Source organism: Cryptotermes secundus, unplaced genomic scaffold (assembly GCF_002891405.2).
Source record: "Cryptotermes secundus unplaced genomic scaffold, Csec_1.0 scaffold235, whole genome shotgun sequence".
NCBI lineage: Eukaryota > Metazoa > Arthropoda > Insecta > Blattodea > Kalotermitidae > Cryptotermes > Cryptotermes secundus.
Window position 1 is genome coordinate 22,264 of NW_019723301.1, and position 16,096 is coordinate 38,359.

The 16,096-nt window shown below is 41.6% G+C and overlaps 1 protein-coding gene across 1 annotated transcript in view; it reads left to right on the plus strand.

Annotated features, from left to right (window-relative positions):
* LOC111861720 (ras-related protein Rab-37) overlaps positions 1-16,096 on the plus strand; it is an 89,700-nt gene that overhangs the window by 3,660 nt on the left and 69,944 nt on the right. Inside the window, exons 2-3 of the mRNA XM_023846520.2 lie at positions 10,698-10,900; positions 14,393-14,632. Of these exons, the coding sequence (XP_023702288.1) occupies positions 10,865-10,900; positions 14,393-14,632 (276 nt within the window). The 5' untranslated portion in view covers positions 10,698-10,864. The remainder of the gene's footprint in view (positions 1-10,697; positions 10,901-14,392; positions 14,633-16,096) is intronic.

Here is a 16,096-nt window from a genome sequence, read left to right on the forward strand (position 1 = left end):
AGTTCCTGTGCTTCACATTGTGAGAGTTCACCATCACAGATTTGGTCGTAAATTTGTTAACATTGTACGCTCTGGTTTTCCTCACATTTGTTATCATCATTCACGGGTTCTTACTATTTTCTCTGTGTATGTTTATAGCCATCAAATATCAACATTTCAGGCACAGAGAGTCTAGGTTATTATGAACTGAAGAAGCATAAGTCATGGTTTGACGAATGATGGTTAGAATTATTAGATCAAAGAAAGCAGGCCAAATTGCAGTGGTTACAGGATTCAAGCGAAATAAATGGGGATAATCTGAAAAATATAAAATCGTGAAACCAGAAGACTTTTCAGGTATAAAAAGAGGAATATCTGAAAGACAAAATTAATGAGCTTGCAGAGAACAGTAAGAAAAAGAACATTAGAGACCTGTATAGAGGAATAAATGACTTTAAGAGGGGCTACCGACCTAGCAGTAACTTAGTGAAGGATGAGAATTGTGATCTGCTTGCAGATTCATTTTGAATAAGTGGAAGAACTAACGTACGCCTCTCATTTATTGAATGCACATAGGGCCAGTGATGTTAGGTAGATAGAAATTCATACAGCTAATCCGTTAGTACCTGTTCCTAGCCATTTTGACGTTGAAGTCACTACTGCAAAATTGAAAAGTACAAATCGCCAGGTAATGTTCAAATTCCGGCAGAACTTATTCAAGCAAAAGACGAAATATTACAGTCTGAGTTCTACAAACTCATTAACTCTGTTGTAATGAGGAAGAAATTCTTGATCAGTCGAAGTACAGCTATTTGTAGACTTCAGGAAAGCCTATGATTCATTTAGGAGGGAAATATTGTACAATATTCTGTACTCACGAAACTGACTAGGCTCATTAAAATGTGTTTAAATGAAACGTATAGTAAAGTCCGTATAGGTAAACATTTGTCTGATAAATTTCCCATCCAGAATGGTCTAAAACAAGGAGAGGCTTTATCGCCACTCCTTTTCAACTTTGCCTTAGAATATGCAATTACGAAGGTCGAGGAAACCAGGTGGGACCGAAACTAAACAGGATACATCAGCTGGTTGTTCTCGCCAATGATGTGAATCTACTGGGTGATAATGTAGATACCGGATAGAAGAACACACAAACTTTAATTGACGCAAGTAAGGAGGTTGGTCTAGAAGCAAACACAGAGAAAACTAAGTATATGTTGCTGTCTCGTCACCAAAATGCAGGGCATAATCATGACATAAAGATAGGAAACAGATGTTTTGAAAATGTGGCAGGGTTCAGATATTTGGGAACAACGATAATAAATCAAAACCTGGCTGAGGAAGAAATTAAGAGGAGATTGAACTCGTGTAATGCTTGCTACTATTCAGTCCAGAACCTTTTGTTTTCTCCTCTTCTGTTCAAGAACATAAAAATTAGGATACACAAAACTATAATTTTGCCTGTGGCTTTATATGGGTGTGAAACTTATCTCTAACATTAAGGAAGTAACATAAACTGAGGGTGTTTAAGAACAGGGTGTTGAGGAAAATGTTTGGACTGAAGAGAGATGACATGACGGAAGGTTGAAAACAACTACATAATGATGAGCTTCATACTTGTATTCTTCGTCAAATATGATTAGACTGATGAAGTTAAGGAGGGCCGGACACGGTAACCGGCGGTCTAACTCTTGGAAACTGGGATCGTGGGTTCGAATCCCACTCAGGATATGGATGTTTAGTTTGTGTGTGCGTTTTTCTGTGTTTGTGTACAGGTAGAGGCCTTGCGACGAGCTGATCACCCGCCCAAGGAGTCCTACCGCATGTGTAAGATCTAGAAAAACCGAAGTGAACGGAGAAGTTCATGGAGGTAGGCCTAGGCCCACTGGGGCTGTAATGCCAAGGGGAAAATAAAGTTAAGGAGGATGAGGAAGGGCAGGGCATGTAACACGGATGGGTGGAAGAGGAATGCTTGTAGGATATTGGTGGGAAAGCCAGAAGAGAATAGACCACCGGGAAGACCAAGACGACAGTAGGTGGATAATATTAGACCTGATCTTAGAGAGATAGGATGGGATGGTATGGACTGGAATGATCTGGCTCAGGATAGGGACCAGTGGAGGGCTCTTGTGAACACGTTAGTGAACATTCTGGTTCCATAATATGTTGGGATGTTCTTGAGTAGCTGCACAACGGGCAGCTTCGCAAGAAAAGTTCAGTTCCATGAAATTAGTTAGTTATGTTTAGGCCGCGCCATAGCTCAAGCGGTTAGGCGCTGGCATCCCATCGCGGCGGCCCGGGTTCGATCCCGGGTCTGGTCAAGTGGGATAGTAACTTTCTACCGATAAAATTCGCATGAAAGAAAAAGTAAAACATAAGGTAAAGTTGTCCCTGTGCCTAACTAAGCACTACAACGTCCATGAAGGTGCACAGGTCCATATTTTCTTGACCTCGGCACTAGTTGGAAGTGAGTGGTCAGCTTCACGTCCCTGCTGCCTTAACACTGGGGAAAAAGCCCCCGGTACCCATTGGATAGGAGGTTGGGTGGACCCCAGAACCGTTCTGGACGACGTGGAGAAGATAAAATTTTTAACCCTACCTGGACTCGAACTCCGAACTCTTGGTCGTCCAGCCCGTAGCTAGTTGCTATACCGGCTACGTTATCCCGGCTCACTCGCATGAGAGAAACCAAATTAAAATTATTGGTGCATACATGCATTTGTTGCAGTTAATCACTACTGCATCCAGAATGAGGATTTTTAACGGAACATAAAATTATTAAGAGCGTTGAGAACTGTGTCTTTCTGGTATGATTGTACTCGTTCATTCTGTTTGCTACCTGTTAGCAAATTAAGAGCAGGTGGACACTTGCTACCATATTACTAATAGGAAGTCCATATTGACAGTGCAAGGAGAGCAGTTCATGGAGAACGGAGCTGTGTAGCGATGCTTAACGGAAGCAGGTCAGATTTTGTTTTGGATGAATTAGATCGACTCCAATATCGGCTTTTCTTTCGATATCGAGTTACGACTGAAACAGACTCGGCAGATTGCGGAAGCTGGTAAGGTAGAAACAAGAACTAACAGAAAATCAAATTTACGAATCTACTCGATGACTATGCTCTACTGAAGAGCCAGGGCACATATCATGTGGCAATAGAAACTGCTCTCTCCCTGTATACTGTTAAAGGCACTACGATCAAAACCTTATTTGTTCTAGTTTGTAATCTATCGGTATTTTAAAAACTTTGGTTTGTCTAGAAAATGTGGGAGCCTCGACGTCTCACAACCCTATGGGCCTCCACGGCCTGTTACAAGGATAGTTTACTTTTTTTTTTAATTCGCTTAGTGGGGTGGAGTCCAACTGGGTCCACTCGGCACGACGGCCACTGATTGGCCTATTGTACCTGCCCCGGGTAATTATGATGATGGAGGATTTGGTGTAATGAAGATTGGCAGGGGAAACCGAAGTCCTCGAAGAAAACCCGCCCCAGCGCCACTTTGTCCGCCACAAATCCGACTTGACCAGACCCGGGATCGAACTCGGGCCGCCGCGGTGGGAAGCCAGCGACTAACCGCTTGAGCTATGGCGCGGCCTAGCTTTACTTTACTTACAGATACAGACCTTCTTTTAAGAGCGTCGAGGCATTGCACCTTGCTTGTGAGTTTGAATTAATTTTTTTTGTGCTCTAAATTAGCTTACGATTGGTCTTCTCCGCAAATATCTTTCTTCATGATTGATTCCAGCTTCTCTCATTCGGTTCCGTATTGGAAGTAATAAAACTTGTGCATGATGAAGAGAAAGATTTGTTGGAGTTTTGCTCCCCTAGTTGCTAGGTAAAACGTAGTCAGCGCAAAGTCACTGTCTTTTCTGTAAATGCTTTAGTGCAGAATGTAAACATTAGAGCGTTAACGTTTGCGTTCTGTACGCAGCGGTTGTTCAAACCCACTTGATCAGGTGAATATTTGAACTCATATGAGGTAAAATCTCGCATAATTTATTCCGTGCCCGTACCTCGACCATTTAAGTTTTATCATCGATTTCAGAGGTAATTAATCTGCCTATACCAGAACCATCTTTTCATGAAAGCACAGTTTGTACGGAGGGTCCTTCTGAGAAAATACTTATTGACTGCATAACAATGACGCAAAATATTATATTTAAGGAAATTACAATATTAACGAATATTCTATTTTATAGGTAAAGTAATCTATGTACTTAATTAATTAAACACTTCGCTCTGAAAATTTGTGGTTGAATGAATGACTGTACAAGGGATGGGCCTTCTCGGCCCTTGCACCGCGGCCCACAGTGATCTATTGTGCTTAAGATTTGTGGTTAGTGGAGATGTAGTACCACTGTTCTTAACCTCCGAAATGGATGGATATGAATCGTCAGCTTCACACCTCTGTCGCGTTAACCCGGTACTAATTATAAAGGAGGCTGTGTGGAACCCAGAGCCGGTCTGGATGCTATCGAAAAGAGAAAAGTCCTTTTCCCCCCCACCAAGAATCGATATACTGGCTGAGGTATTCCCCCCTTCCAAAATATACATATTATGCTCATATTTTTGGCAAGGTTATCCTCATATTTGTATATGGGGATAAATAGGAAACTATCCCTCTATTTCGGAGTTAGGAAACTAGGAAAGAAAAATATGGGGACTACGGAAATAAATATGGTAGCCTAAAGCAACAACTCTTTTCGTACAGTGTTTATTAACTACTTACTTATGGAGCTGAGCCCTTTTTGAGGAGAAGCCAAATCTGTAGCTACTCAAGAATTTCCCAGCATTTTATGGAACCTGAAGGTTCATTATCGTGTTCACAAGAGCCCTCCAGTGTCATTATCCTGAGCCAGATCAATCCAATCCATACCATTCCATCCTATTTCTCTAAATCCATTTTAATATTGTCCACCCACCTACCCCTTGGTCTTCCCAGTGGTCTCTTTCCTTCTAGCTATCCCACCAATATCCTACATGCATTCATCTCCCCCATTCATGCTATATGCCCTGCCCACCTCATCCTCCTTGTCTTGATCATTCTAATTATACTTGGAGAAGAGTATAAGTTATGAAGCTCCTCATTGTGCAGTTTTCTCCAACCGCCTGTCACTTCATCTCTCTTCGGTCCAAATATTCTCCTCAACACCCTGTGCTCAAACACCCTCAGTCTATGTTCCTCCCTTAATGTCAGAGACCAAGTATAGTGTATATTAATACTAAGTTAAAAGTGACATTAAACCAAAGATCAGTGACTGAGGATTCTTGTTATATTTGAGGCCTTCAGCTCTGATCCAGCGCCGTATATTTTAAGAAAACTCTACTCCGTCTCGTTAGCAGAGTATTCAGTACAGGTAATAGAAATAGTATCTGATATCCAACTATTGTGAGTGGACATTCTCCCAGTGGAAAGAGACCATGGTGTTCCATCCTTGAATGTGAGGCACCATGGGACTCAGACACGTTCTAGACTTTGTAGTGAAGTGAAAACTCCCAACTTCCTTTCACGGGCTCGAGGCTCAGCCATCAAGTCCCCAGTCCATCAAGTTACTGACAATTATTACTGCTAATAGTACACTGCAAACCACTGTAACAATAAGCTTGCAAATATTGAGACGGCTTATGCCTGATTAAAATAAAAAATCAGGCAAGGAAAAGTATGAACTGAGAAACTGAAGGCTTCCCTTCGCAACAGACTCTCTTATAAAGCAGGAGTACCAGCTTAAGATCCGTGGGCCGCATTCAAAGCTAGAGTGGTAACCAATACAATGTTACTCTCTGTCGTGACGAATTCTCAAATTATAGCATGATATGGTGGTGTGTTTGGGGGCGCAATTGAAGTTCCGCGCTTTCTGACCTCGCAGTATGTGAACACTGAGAGATGAAGCCAACAGCTGCAGCGGATACAAGTAACCCTTATAACACATATTGCATAAACACTGTTCAGCTGAGTGACTATTTTTAAAATAGCCCAACAAGTAAGAGAACACATTATTATTGATTATTATTAATAAACACAACGTGAGTTCTACAACGTCCGGAGATAGGGACTAGCTGTATCGATTGGGCCCAGCTGAGTAGGCTTTTACCTGAGGACGGATAGAGAGTCGAGTCTCCGAAACGTAGTATTTATAAAAAACGGGACGATGGATATTGTCACAAACTTCTAGACCTTATTGACGTGAGTTTTGTTTATACTCTATACATTTGTAAATACGCTAGCATAATGTCGGTTAAAATGTAAACTGGAAATTATTACAAAAAACTTCGTCAAACTACCTAAGCTCAGTAGTTTGGGAAGCTCTGCTAAGACGCTTACATAGAGAGTGAACTTGATACAGTAATAATATGCATTAAGAAAAGTTGGTCCTGTGCTTGACTATTTAAGCACTACGCCATGAAATCTTATGGAGGAGTGGATGTATAGATCCATGTTTTCTTGATCTCAGTAGTATTTTGAGGTGAGTGGTCAGCTTCACGCACCGGCCGCTTTACCCCAGGGAAAGGGCTCCCAGTAGCAGTTGGATAAGAGGCTGGATGGGTCCCAGAGCCGGTCTGGATGACGTGGAGAAAAGAAAATCTTTGACCCTACCGGGACTCGAACTCTGATCCTTCGGTCGTCCAGCCCCTAGCTAGTCGCTATATTAACTGCGCTATCCCGGAGACCAAATAATATGAATTAAGTTATTCTTAAGATTTATCCCTTATTTGGTTTGTAGATTGTGTGAGTCTAAGTAAAATGGCACATAAGGTCAATATTGGAGTTTTCCATTTCTAGAAATCGAAAGAATTGTTACACAGAGTGGCGTGTGTCTGCCTGGGTGAAGTGGATGTAGCTGCCGGCTTCTTGTTATCGGCAGGAGATAATACAGCCAATATTACACAACACGGACAGATGGAATGGCTTTTTCCGCAACCAGCCACCAGCAGTATGCTCGGTATTATGACGATGGAGCCGAATACGCAGATATTGGCATGCAGGAGTGACAGTACATTTACACATTTCTCGTGGGTAAGAGTAAACCTAATCATGTTCGCGTGAATTCATTAGACCTATACCTTAATGGAAAGGGGAAGAGATGCTGTGGGGCCGTTTAGTGACTTGTTTTAAGAGAAATTCACACTGAAAATCGAGCAACCTTGCGACTCGTGACTGAATAAAATTCACCTCCCCCATATTTGAGAAGGGGCACGCGGTAGCGTAGTTGGTTGAGGCACTTTGTTACAAGACGGAAAGTCGCTGGTTCGAGTCCCGATGAGGTGGATTTTTTTTTTCAATTGACCTAATCCTTCCAGCCGCACTATCTCCCTGGGGTCTACTCAGTCTACTCAGCCCATAACATAAATGAGTACCAGGAATATTGTTGGGGGTAAAGTGCGGCCGGCGCGTAAGGTTGACAACATTACCGCTACCCGTGATCCGATTGTCTAGATAATATTGGACCCTCAACGTCTCCAACACTATGGGCCTCCATGGCCTGTTCCAGGGATAGTTTTACTCACCATATTTAAGAAAAGAGGAAATATTTTGTATTTTTTTATCTTTCTTACTGTCACGTATAAGGGGTTAGGATGGCGAATATGTGTGGGTTCTTGATTTGATTTGTTGATTACAGTTGATTATAACAGTTCAGATATTGCACTTCTTGAAAACCAATCTCTCACTGTTGCCTGAATCTCGGTCTGGTCTCTCGAATTCTCTCTCTGGATCTCTGTATCTCGAACTGCACTAGCTCAATGCGGACCCAACACGTATCACCAAGTAGAACAGTTTATTGTTCTCTTCTGCTCTCCGTTGCCATGACAACGTGTGACAATCTCCAGGCAAAATCTCGATTCATACCAGCGTACTCGTTGCCGCGGAAAAGTATTTAAGCTATCCGTTTTAACGGAAACTTACTCTTTACTTGGTCGTTGTTCAACAACGGTGGTCTGGCTCTGGCTCCGTTATTCCGACTTTCAGCCGTCAAGTCACAAAATTTTAGAACTGATTTTTGTGTTGCGTCCTGTCACTTCACAGTAGCTTCGGACTCTTCTCAGTTTATTTGAAGATAACTTTTTTCTGCTTAAGAAATTTTGGTAAGCTACAGTAACACTATGGTATCATTATCATTCAGTCGATGGTCGTGGCCGATTTATTAGAATTCATGCTTCATATTCGTTATGTCCTGAGATCGGTTATCCTGTTATCCTACCTGAATGTTCTTTTTACAGTTCGTCTAGAAATGTATCCTAAGATAGGCAATACAAATTACTTCGGCGTTCTTTCAAAATCATTATTAGCTAATTATCCTATCATTCGGATTATAGGCCTAAGCTTAGCAATTAAAGTGTCGTTAAATAAGTCTAAAATAAATAAAATACAATTGGCTCATTATTCGTAGGCAGTAATATAAAGTAAAAAATGGAAGTAGACAGTAAAAATTGACTGCTCCTCCAAGTAGGCCGCTGAGAAGGAGATAACGTTTTTCCTAAGCATCACGCTAGCCAGAATGAAAAGAAGAAAAATGTTTCACACATTCGTTCGCATGCCAAAACAGATGACCAAGTGGAGGAGAAATTTCACAGGAATTTGTTAACGAATGCGACTCCTCTGATGGCGAATTTATATCTACTGCCTCTGTTCAGTTATAGTTTTGATCTATCATCACCAAATTTAATAATAACGCCCTGTATTTCAAAGCAGTCAGTAGTTCACTGATATAATTTGGAGCGATATTTATCTCCACAGTGTCAGCATTGTTCACCAATGTTCAAGTTATCACAGACATGAGACAAAAGACGCAGTCTTACTTCATTCGTGATTCGTCAGCATGAAGCTGACGTCAGTAACATGACTCAGACCGGTGTGCGGTGGTTTACATATTCTCATTCGTTTCAACTGTGTTCCTTTCTTTGCGTCATGTCACAGACATCGTGTCTTGACTGTTACATGTCTTGACACATCCCGGTGTGCGGTCTACCTAACAGTAGCTACTACAGGACAGCACATCTCACACGATTCCTTGATTACTATTCATTCTGATTCGTTTAATGACGTATTCTAAGCTGTGTAGTTTACTATACACGTATTATATTTAAGCATCCTGTTGCACTATACACTTCTATACGTAATAATACAAATGCCGTCGTGAATGCAACAATTTATTTGGTTGTAGTTCTTTGACTTTTCTTCCCTTACACTGCATGTTTCGGCCGTAACTGGCCATCATCAGGTGTATTTTTCACTACGTAGCTGTCACACAGCACACAGTCCAAAATCCAAAACATCAGACTGTCAGTTTTGTTTTAAAATCTCGCCAACACAAGTTCGTCAATTTGATTTTAGAATTATAGTTTAAAATTTTAAAGTTCAAAATTTAAAGTTTTAAATACAAAAGTATTAAAGATGAGCAGCGACACACACACACGGAGCCTGCACAGAACAATACGTCAACGGTACTGGAAACAAGAAATAGCTGCTGCAGCACATGTAGACACAGAGCGGGTGTCCCTGGTATTTAAAACTGTAAATTTTGAACTTTAAAATTTTAAACTATAATTCTAAAATCAAATTGACGAACTTGTGTTGGCGAGATTTTAAAACAAAACTGACAGGCTGGTGTTTTAGATTTTGGACTGTGTGCAGTGTGACAGCTACGTAGTGAAAAATACACCTGATGATGGCCAATTACGGCCGAAACATGCAGTGTAGAGGAAGAAAAGACAAAGCTCTACAACCAAATAAATTGTGGCATTCACGACGGCATTTGTATTATTACATATAGCTGTGTAGTTTAGATGGAGTTTAACATGAAGGAGGTTGTGATCTGTTTATATATTTGTGGTTTATTCAGCAACTCAGTCAACACCGCAATCTATATAGGCGATTAGAAGGATGCGCAATGAATAAGGATTGGAAAGGATATAGCAGGAATTCGTCATGACCTAACTGAGGTACGATAGTAACATTTTCTTGGATGGACTGCAAAACACATAAAATATACCAATCAGGATAATCAGTGTCCCGGTCGCGTTTCGAACTGGGAACCTCTCGAATATACGGCACTTATCATGTTCACGTTACTAATCATTCTCTTAATTTTTTTTAACAAGCCAATGACAATTTGGAAGTGAAACTTTCCAGTCTTGTGTTACTGTATGTTCAATTACCAATTATGTTATTTAACGGCTCGGTGTCAACTAACACCTGCGTTATCTCCGGGCTGACCCACTTAGTATATTTTCCCCTGTTAAGATTTTGAACACATGTTACCTGATTTCAAAGCTCGTGACGATGTTATATTAACAGAATACAAGTGCAACAGCGTAAACGGCGCCTTCTTTACAACAGTAATACCTACGAAATAAAGACGAAAATAGATACTAAAGCATCAGTGTTTGTTTTATTAATTATACACAAGTGTTGTCTTTATTTTGTAGATATTATTGCTGTGTATGTGGCCCCATTTACGCTATTGTACAACACACAATAGGATGCATACCATAAAAATGATATATTAATATAGTGGATATTAGCTACTGTCCTGTTTTGAATAAAATACAGGACGACGGATAATGCCAAAAAAGTGAATAATTGTACAGACTACCGGATTATATGAATCCGTAACCTTGGAGTACATCCTCATGCCTGTATGTGAACATATCACCACGGTCGTCTGTGGAGTGAGAACTAGGTTATCTGTAATCGCCTGTCCTTGTTTGTCGTTGCAGGTGACTTAGACGAGCCTCAAACTGTAACGGGCGGCATCAGTCAAAGCACCGAAGTCAGGGGCACGCAACATGAGGCGGCGCCGCTCCTCCTGACTAACCTACTGACGAGAGTGAATTAACACAGTCAGCCTAACAACGCATCTCCAATTTTGTTTCAGTTTTTTTCGATGTTAGTAGCAGGGCCTACATCTTCATCACTGAGCGTGAGTACAGATTGTTAAAAATATTTCGGTGGTCATATCCACATCAGTGTTAATTAATGATATTAGGCCTAATCGTATTTAACAGCTTAGGCCTATACAGTCAGGATTTACATGATGACCATGAGTATGACGATATTAGTAATAAGGCTAATGAGATAATGCCTATTTTAATAGTTTCTTCTCTTTATCTACCTTACCGCCATCTGTGAGCCGATTGTCTAGATAATGTGGGACCCTCAGCGTCTCACAACCCTATGGGCCTGCACGGCCTGTTACAGGGATAGCTTTATTTTTTTTTTTTTTTACTTACTTTACTTCCCTTTATGATCTACTATGAGTTTCTCTCTTTACGTCAAGGTTATATGCCCAGTAATTTGAGTTCTACTGTAACGAAAATGTAATATTTTGCTTATATCAATGTAATTCACTTTTTAGCTCTAATAATGGAATACGTTCGTCACTTGTCAGATAGTAAGCTGTCTAGAAGACTTCAGGTTTTCTAAATGTTGGAGCGAATTTTCTTGATTGTTTGTGTTCCCAGTTTTTGTTCTTGTGCCCAATTTCTTATGTGCCTTCCAATTTTCAAGAAGATGTATTTTTGTTCTTAAGGTCTTGAATTTCTAATCCATTTTCATGTCCTTGTAAGTAAGTGAAAATTGCATCAACTCGCAACTCGAACCAAGCCCTTGCTTCTAGCGCATTCCTAAATTATTGACAGAAAAACGGGTTGTACAGAAGAGTTTATATCTGTCACATTTCAGCCAACTCTGTTTCATTCTGTGTTCTACAACTTTTTCAGTCGAAATTTTAGGTCTGACAGTTAAATGACTATTTGAAGTAGATGAATTAGGTGAGCTATCACCACTGCTACCATCACGCATATCGCGATATTTGCACAATTCTTTGCGAGAAATAGCAAATGCTTCAATATCCGTTTTATTGTTTTACGAGCCCTCCCGCCGGTCACAGTGACCTCACGGTCTAAGGCATGAACGCTGGGAGCGTGGGTTCGAATCCCACTCAACGCATGGATGTCTTTTTGCGTTTATTCTATGTTCGAAATCAGTGTATTTCGGCTGATAAATCTAATTACTTCCTAGCACATAGAAACACAGAGATTCACACTCACTCATGGAGCTGAGCCCTTCTTGAGAAGCCGCCAATTGTGCAGCTGCTCAAGGACTTCCCAACATTTTATGGAACCCGAAAGTTTATTACCGTGTTGACAAGAGTCCTCCACTGGTCCCTATCCTGAGCCAGATAAATCCAATCCATACCACCCCATCCGATTTCTCTGAGATCCATTTTAATATTGTCCACCCACCTACGCCTTGATCTTCCCAGTGGTCTCCTTCCTTCCGGCTTTCCCACTAATATCCTCTCTCCCATTCGTGCTACATGCCTTGCAAATATCATCCTGCTTGACTTGATCATTCTGATTATACTTGGAGAAGCATACAAGTTATGAGAGATTCTCCTTCACAGAAACCTAACATGTACTGAGTCCCCAAATGTACAGTACCGCATACCTCTTCCTCTCTTCAACAGTCACTGTTATGGAGAAATTTAATTTAAGAAAGCACCGCGATAGCGGGTTCGCAATGTTTGGGCCCCCCTTTACCTTATTCACACACTCAGAGAACTTCATAGATTACTGGTTAACCGGACACGTTTCACACCTGTTACTTCTTGACTCCACCTTCTCTTAGAGACTGTAGAGGTTCTGACTGAATCGCGTTTGTGGTTTCTTCTTTTCTTCGCTCACACCCCCGGAGTTTGTGTATTTTCCCATACCCGGTATAGCGACTAGACTACAGGCTCGATGATGGAGGAATCGGGTTTCGACTCCCGGCAGGGGGAAGAGACCGGCTCTGGGTCAACCGAGCCTCCTATACAGTGGGTACCGGGAACTGTTTTCATGGAGGTGAAGCGGAGGGGGCGTGACGCTGACCACTCATCTCCATCTAGTGCCGAATTGAAGGGTGTTAGAGCTGTACGTGTTGATGGGGTGCTGTTTAATTGAATTATGCCATATAGAACTTATCTGTTTACACCTTCGTGTTGGGGTGGACGGGAGGCTTTTGTAGTCGCTCTATTATGCGCCTGGCAAATGATTTTGCCTCTCTTCGCGGCTATTAAGTGCACAAGAATGGCAGTTCATTTTTACTGCCAACATGTCAATGTACGTACGTGTCCGTTTGGCTCCCGGGTTAGATTCCCGGCGCTATAAGATTTTGTGAGGAGTAGCGGGACTGGAACAGGGTCCACTCAGCCTCGTGAGAATAATTCAGGAGCTATTTCAAGGAAATAGCGGCTCCAGTCTAGAAAACCGAGATCAACGGCTGTGGCGATTCGTTGCGCTGGCCACGTGACACCCTCTATCCGAAAAAGTTGGCATTAACTTCGCCGACAAGCTGCGGTCCTTCGGTAGGTATAGTTCGCTTGGGGACTAAAGCCACAGAGTTTATGTTTTATTTTAAATTATAATGGAGTTTGTCACTCGAGACTGAGAGACTGTCTCTTGCTTGCTGTATATTCACTATATTTACAGTTATGTTTATTCCGCACCAGAACTTCCCCCCCCCAACTGCATCCGGTGTGTATGTCATGCGTTCTGACAAAGGATCCACCTAGATAATATGTCTACAATATTTTTGAGGGAGCGTCATCATCAGATAGGGATGTAGATTATTGATCCATTTTTCGAATATTGTCAGATTTTATTTGAAACTGGCGGTGGGAATCCAAGTCGCCGTACCGGAAGTGTCGTTACTGACACAGAATTCTCCTTCAGTACAGTTGTCTAACCATCGGAAGATGTACTGTCTAAGATATTTTAGACAAAGAACAGCCCATGTTGAATGTGACCTTCCCACAGCCGTTATGTCTAAGAGTACTATGTTCTGGAATGTAACACTGTCTAGTTCGGTAGACGGTCAACGACTTTTCGGAGGAACGTACTTCTTTCCTTCAAATCCGGCGAACTTCTTCCGACCTTCATGGAGTTAATCGCCCCCCCCCCCATACAGTAAAAGCTATCCTTGTAACAGGCCATGGAGGCACATAGCGTTGTGAGATTTTGAGGTTTCCACATTTTCTAGTCAGTCGGCTCAGAGATGGCGGTAAGGTTGTTAGTCTTACGCACCTGCCATCCCTTACCCCCAGGAAGATACCCTCGTACGTTAGAAGCTGAGTCGACACCAGGGCCATAGTGTGGCTGGAAGGATTATGTAAACTGAAAAAATCTACGTCATCGGAAATTGAACCCGCGATCTTCCGGATTATAGCATAGAACCTCAACCAGCTATGTTACCACGTGCTCCCCCATCCCCCCCCAAAAAACAGTACTCTTCAAAATATAACCCAGTTTGATAACCTCACATTTGTTTGTTAATATTTTTCTCAGAAATTTATGGAGTACAACTGAAAACGTTTGTTGCGCAGTATTGTCGCTCTGGTACATGTTCTGACCCAAAGTTCATAATGTTTTAGGTGATGACGACGGATGACAGTATGAGTGACGACGTATTCGAGTCGCCAGAAGACACAGCTATGACGGAGAGTGGAGGGGGAGGATCAGTTAGCAAACAGATGAATATGATGTCTGTTCCTGGGCAACACTCACAATTAAAGACACCGTCTCCAACAGGATACCGCGACTATAAGCCTCCTGTTGAGATGCTAAAACTGTACGAGCAACAGCAAGAAGAGTCTGAACAAATGGTACACAAGGTACGTCAAAATTATTGCATTGTATTCTGATGTAAACGCATCCTTCGTATTGGCTTCATAAATGGACACACTATAAAGACCTGTGGTTCTACGTTTCCGGCCTTTCAGAACTCGCCAATGAACCTTAAGATTGTTGAAACATCTCCTTATTCCTGTTTCTCATTATAAACTGCTTAAAGCATTTTCTTTTCGCCACAACTTCTTGCTTGGCCAAGTTTTATGATTATCATCTGCGTGTCTCGTGAACATTTCTGACTTCGTTCCATTAACAGTTTTGTCGTCTTCGCACTTCTTTCAATAGGCAATTTGAAAATCATTGCATTACTTAGATTTGCAAGGACTTGTGACAATTCCGAATAGTTTGTGGCCTTCTCATGGATAATATAGACATAAACCTCAATACTGGTGCTAGTAAGAGGCAATGTCAGGATATTCGTCAGAGAATTTTTAAAGGAACCCGGGCTAAGCTGTTCGAAGATGCTTCATACTTCTCTGCGCAGATCTTGTGTCATTGGTTCTTCTTCACCGCTGCTTGGTGCCTCCTTCCGTTGCATTTAGTCTCTTCCAGATTTGTACTGTTGACACAAAGAGTACAATTCTTCCGCTTGACTTCCGCTATGACTGCTGTTTCTTAGAGTCTCACATTCTTTGCGCAATACTTCTGATAATCCAGCTTCGTTTCTAACCCATTTAAACTTCACTTTTTTGTGAGTGATCACTCTGTGCCTTTTCTTGTTCTCTACGTAATAGTTAGTATCTAGGAATCGTTTATTATCTCTTATTTTCCCCAGAAAAAGTTCGTATCTGCCAAACTCTAGCTGATATCTCACTTAGGTGTACAATTATGATATGAAAACCCGGCATATCTCTAGTGTTCTGCGTTCCTAAAATGATTCTACCCTCATGTCTTATGGATTATTTTGCCTTAGCATGTGCCAGTTCTTTCCTACTCTCTACTTTATCAAAACTGAGGTCACTTTTCTTCATATAATTTCCTTTTAACAGACACTACCTTTTCCATAATATATGCCAGTTAATTTCAAATCTTGGCTTTCTCAAAGTCTGAGGTCACTTTTTATACGGCAATTCTAAACTCAGTTTTCAGGTTCTCTGTCTCGTATGTCAATCTTTGTCATTACTGTTGGGGCCTCTTTTATCAACACGTGCTTCCTGCACCAGGCGAAGCAACTGGGTTTACATTTATTTCTCTCCCCACCCCTCATTTTCAGTATCAATTGAAAGAAATCTCGGGTTGATACTGCAGGCTTCATCTTAATATCACTCTTCGTCTTTTCGGTTCGGCTTCTGACACTGGGAAGTCTCTTTACCGACTCAGTGCTCAAAGGCGCCTGTCCTCACTGGCTGGCAGTCCTGAGTTGTGCAGAAATTTGTTACTGGCATTCGTCAGCACAGTCATTGTTGGTTTCGTGCCTCGTCGGATCTAAAGGACACATATATATTCGT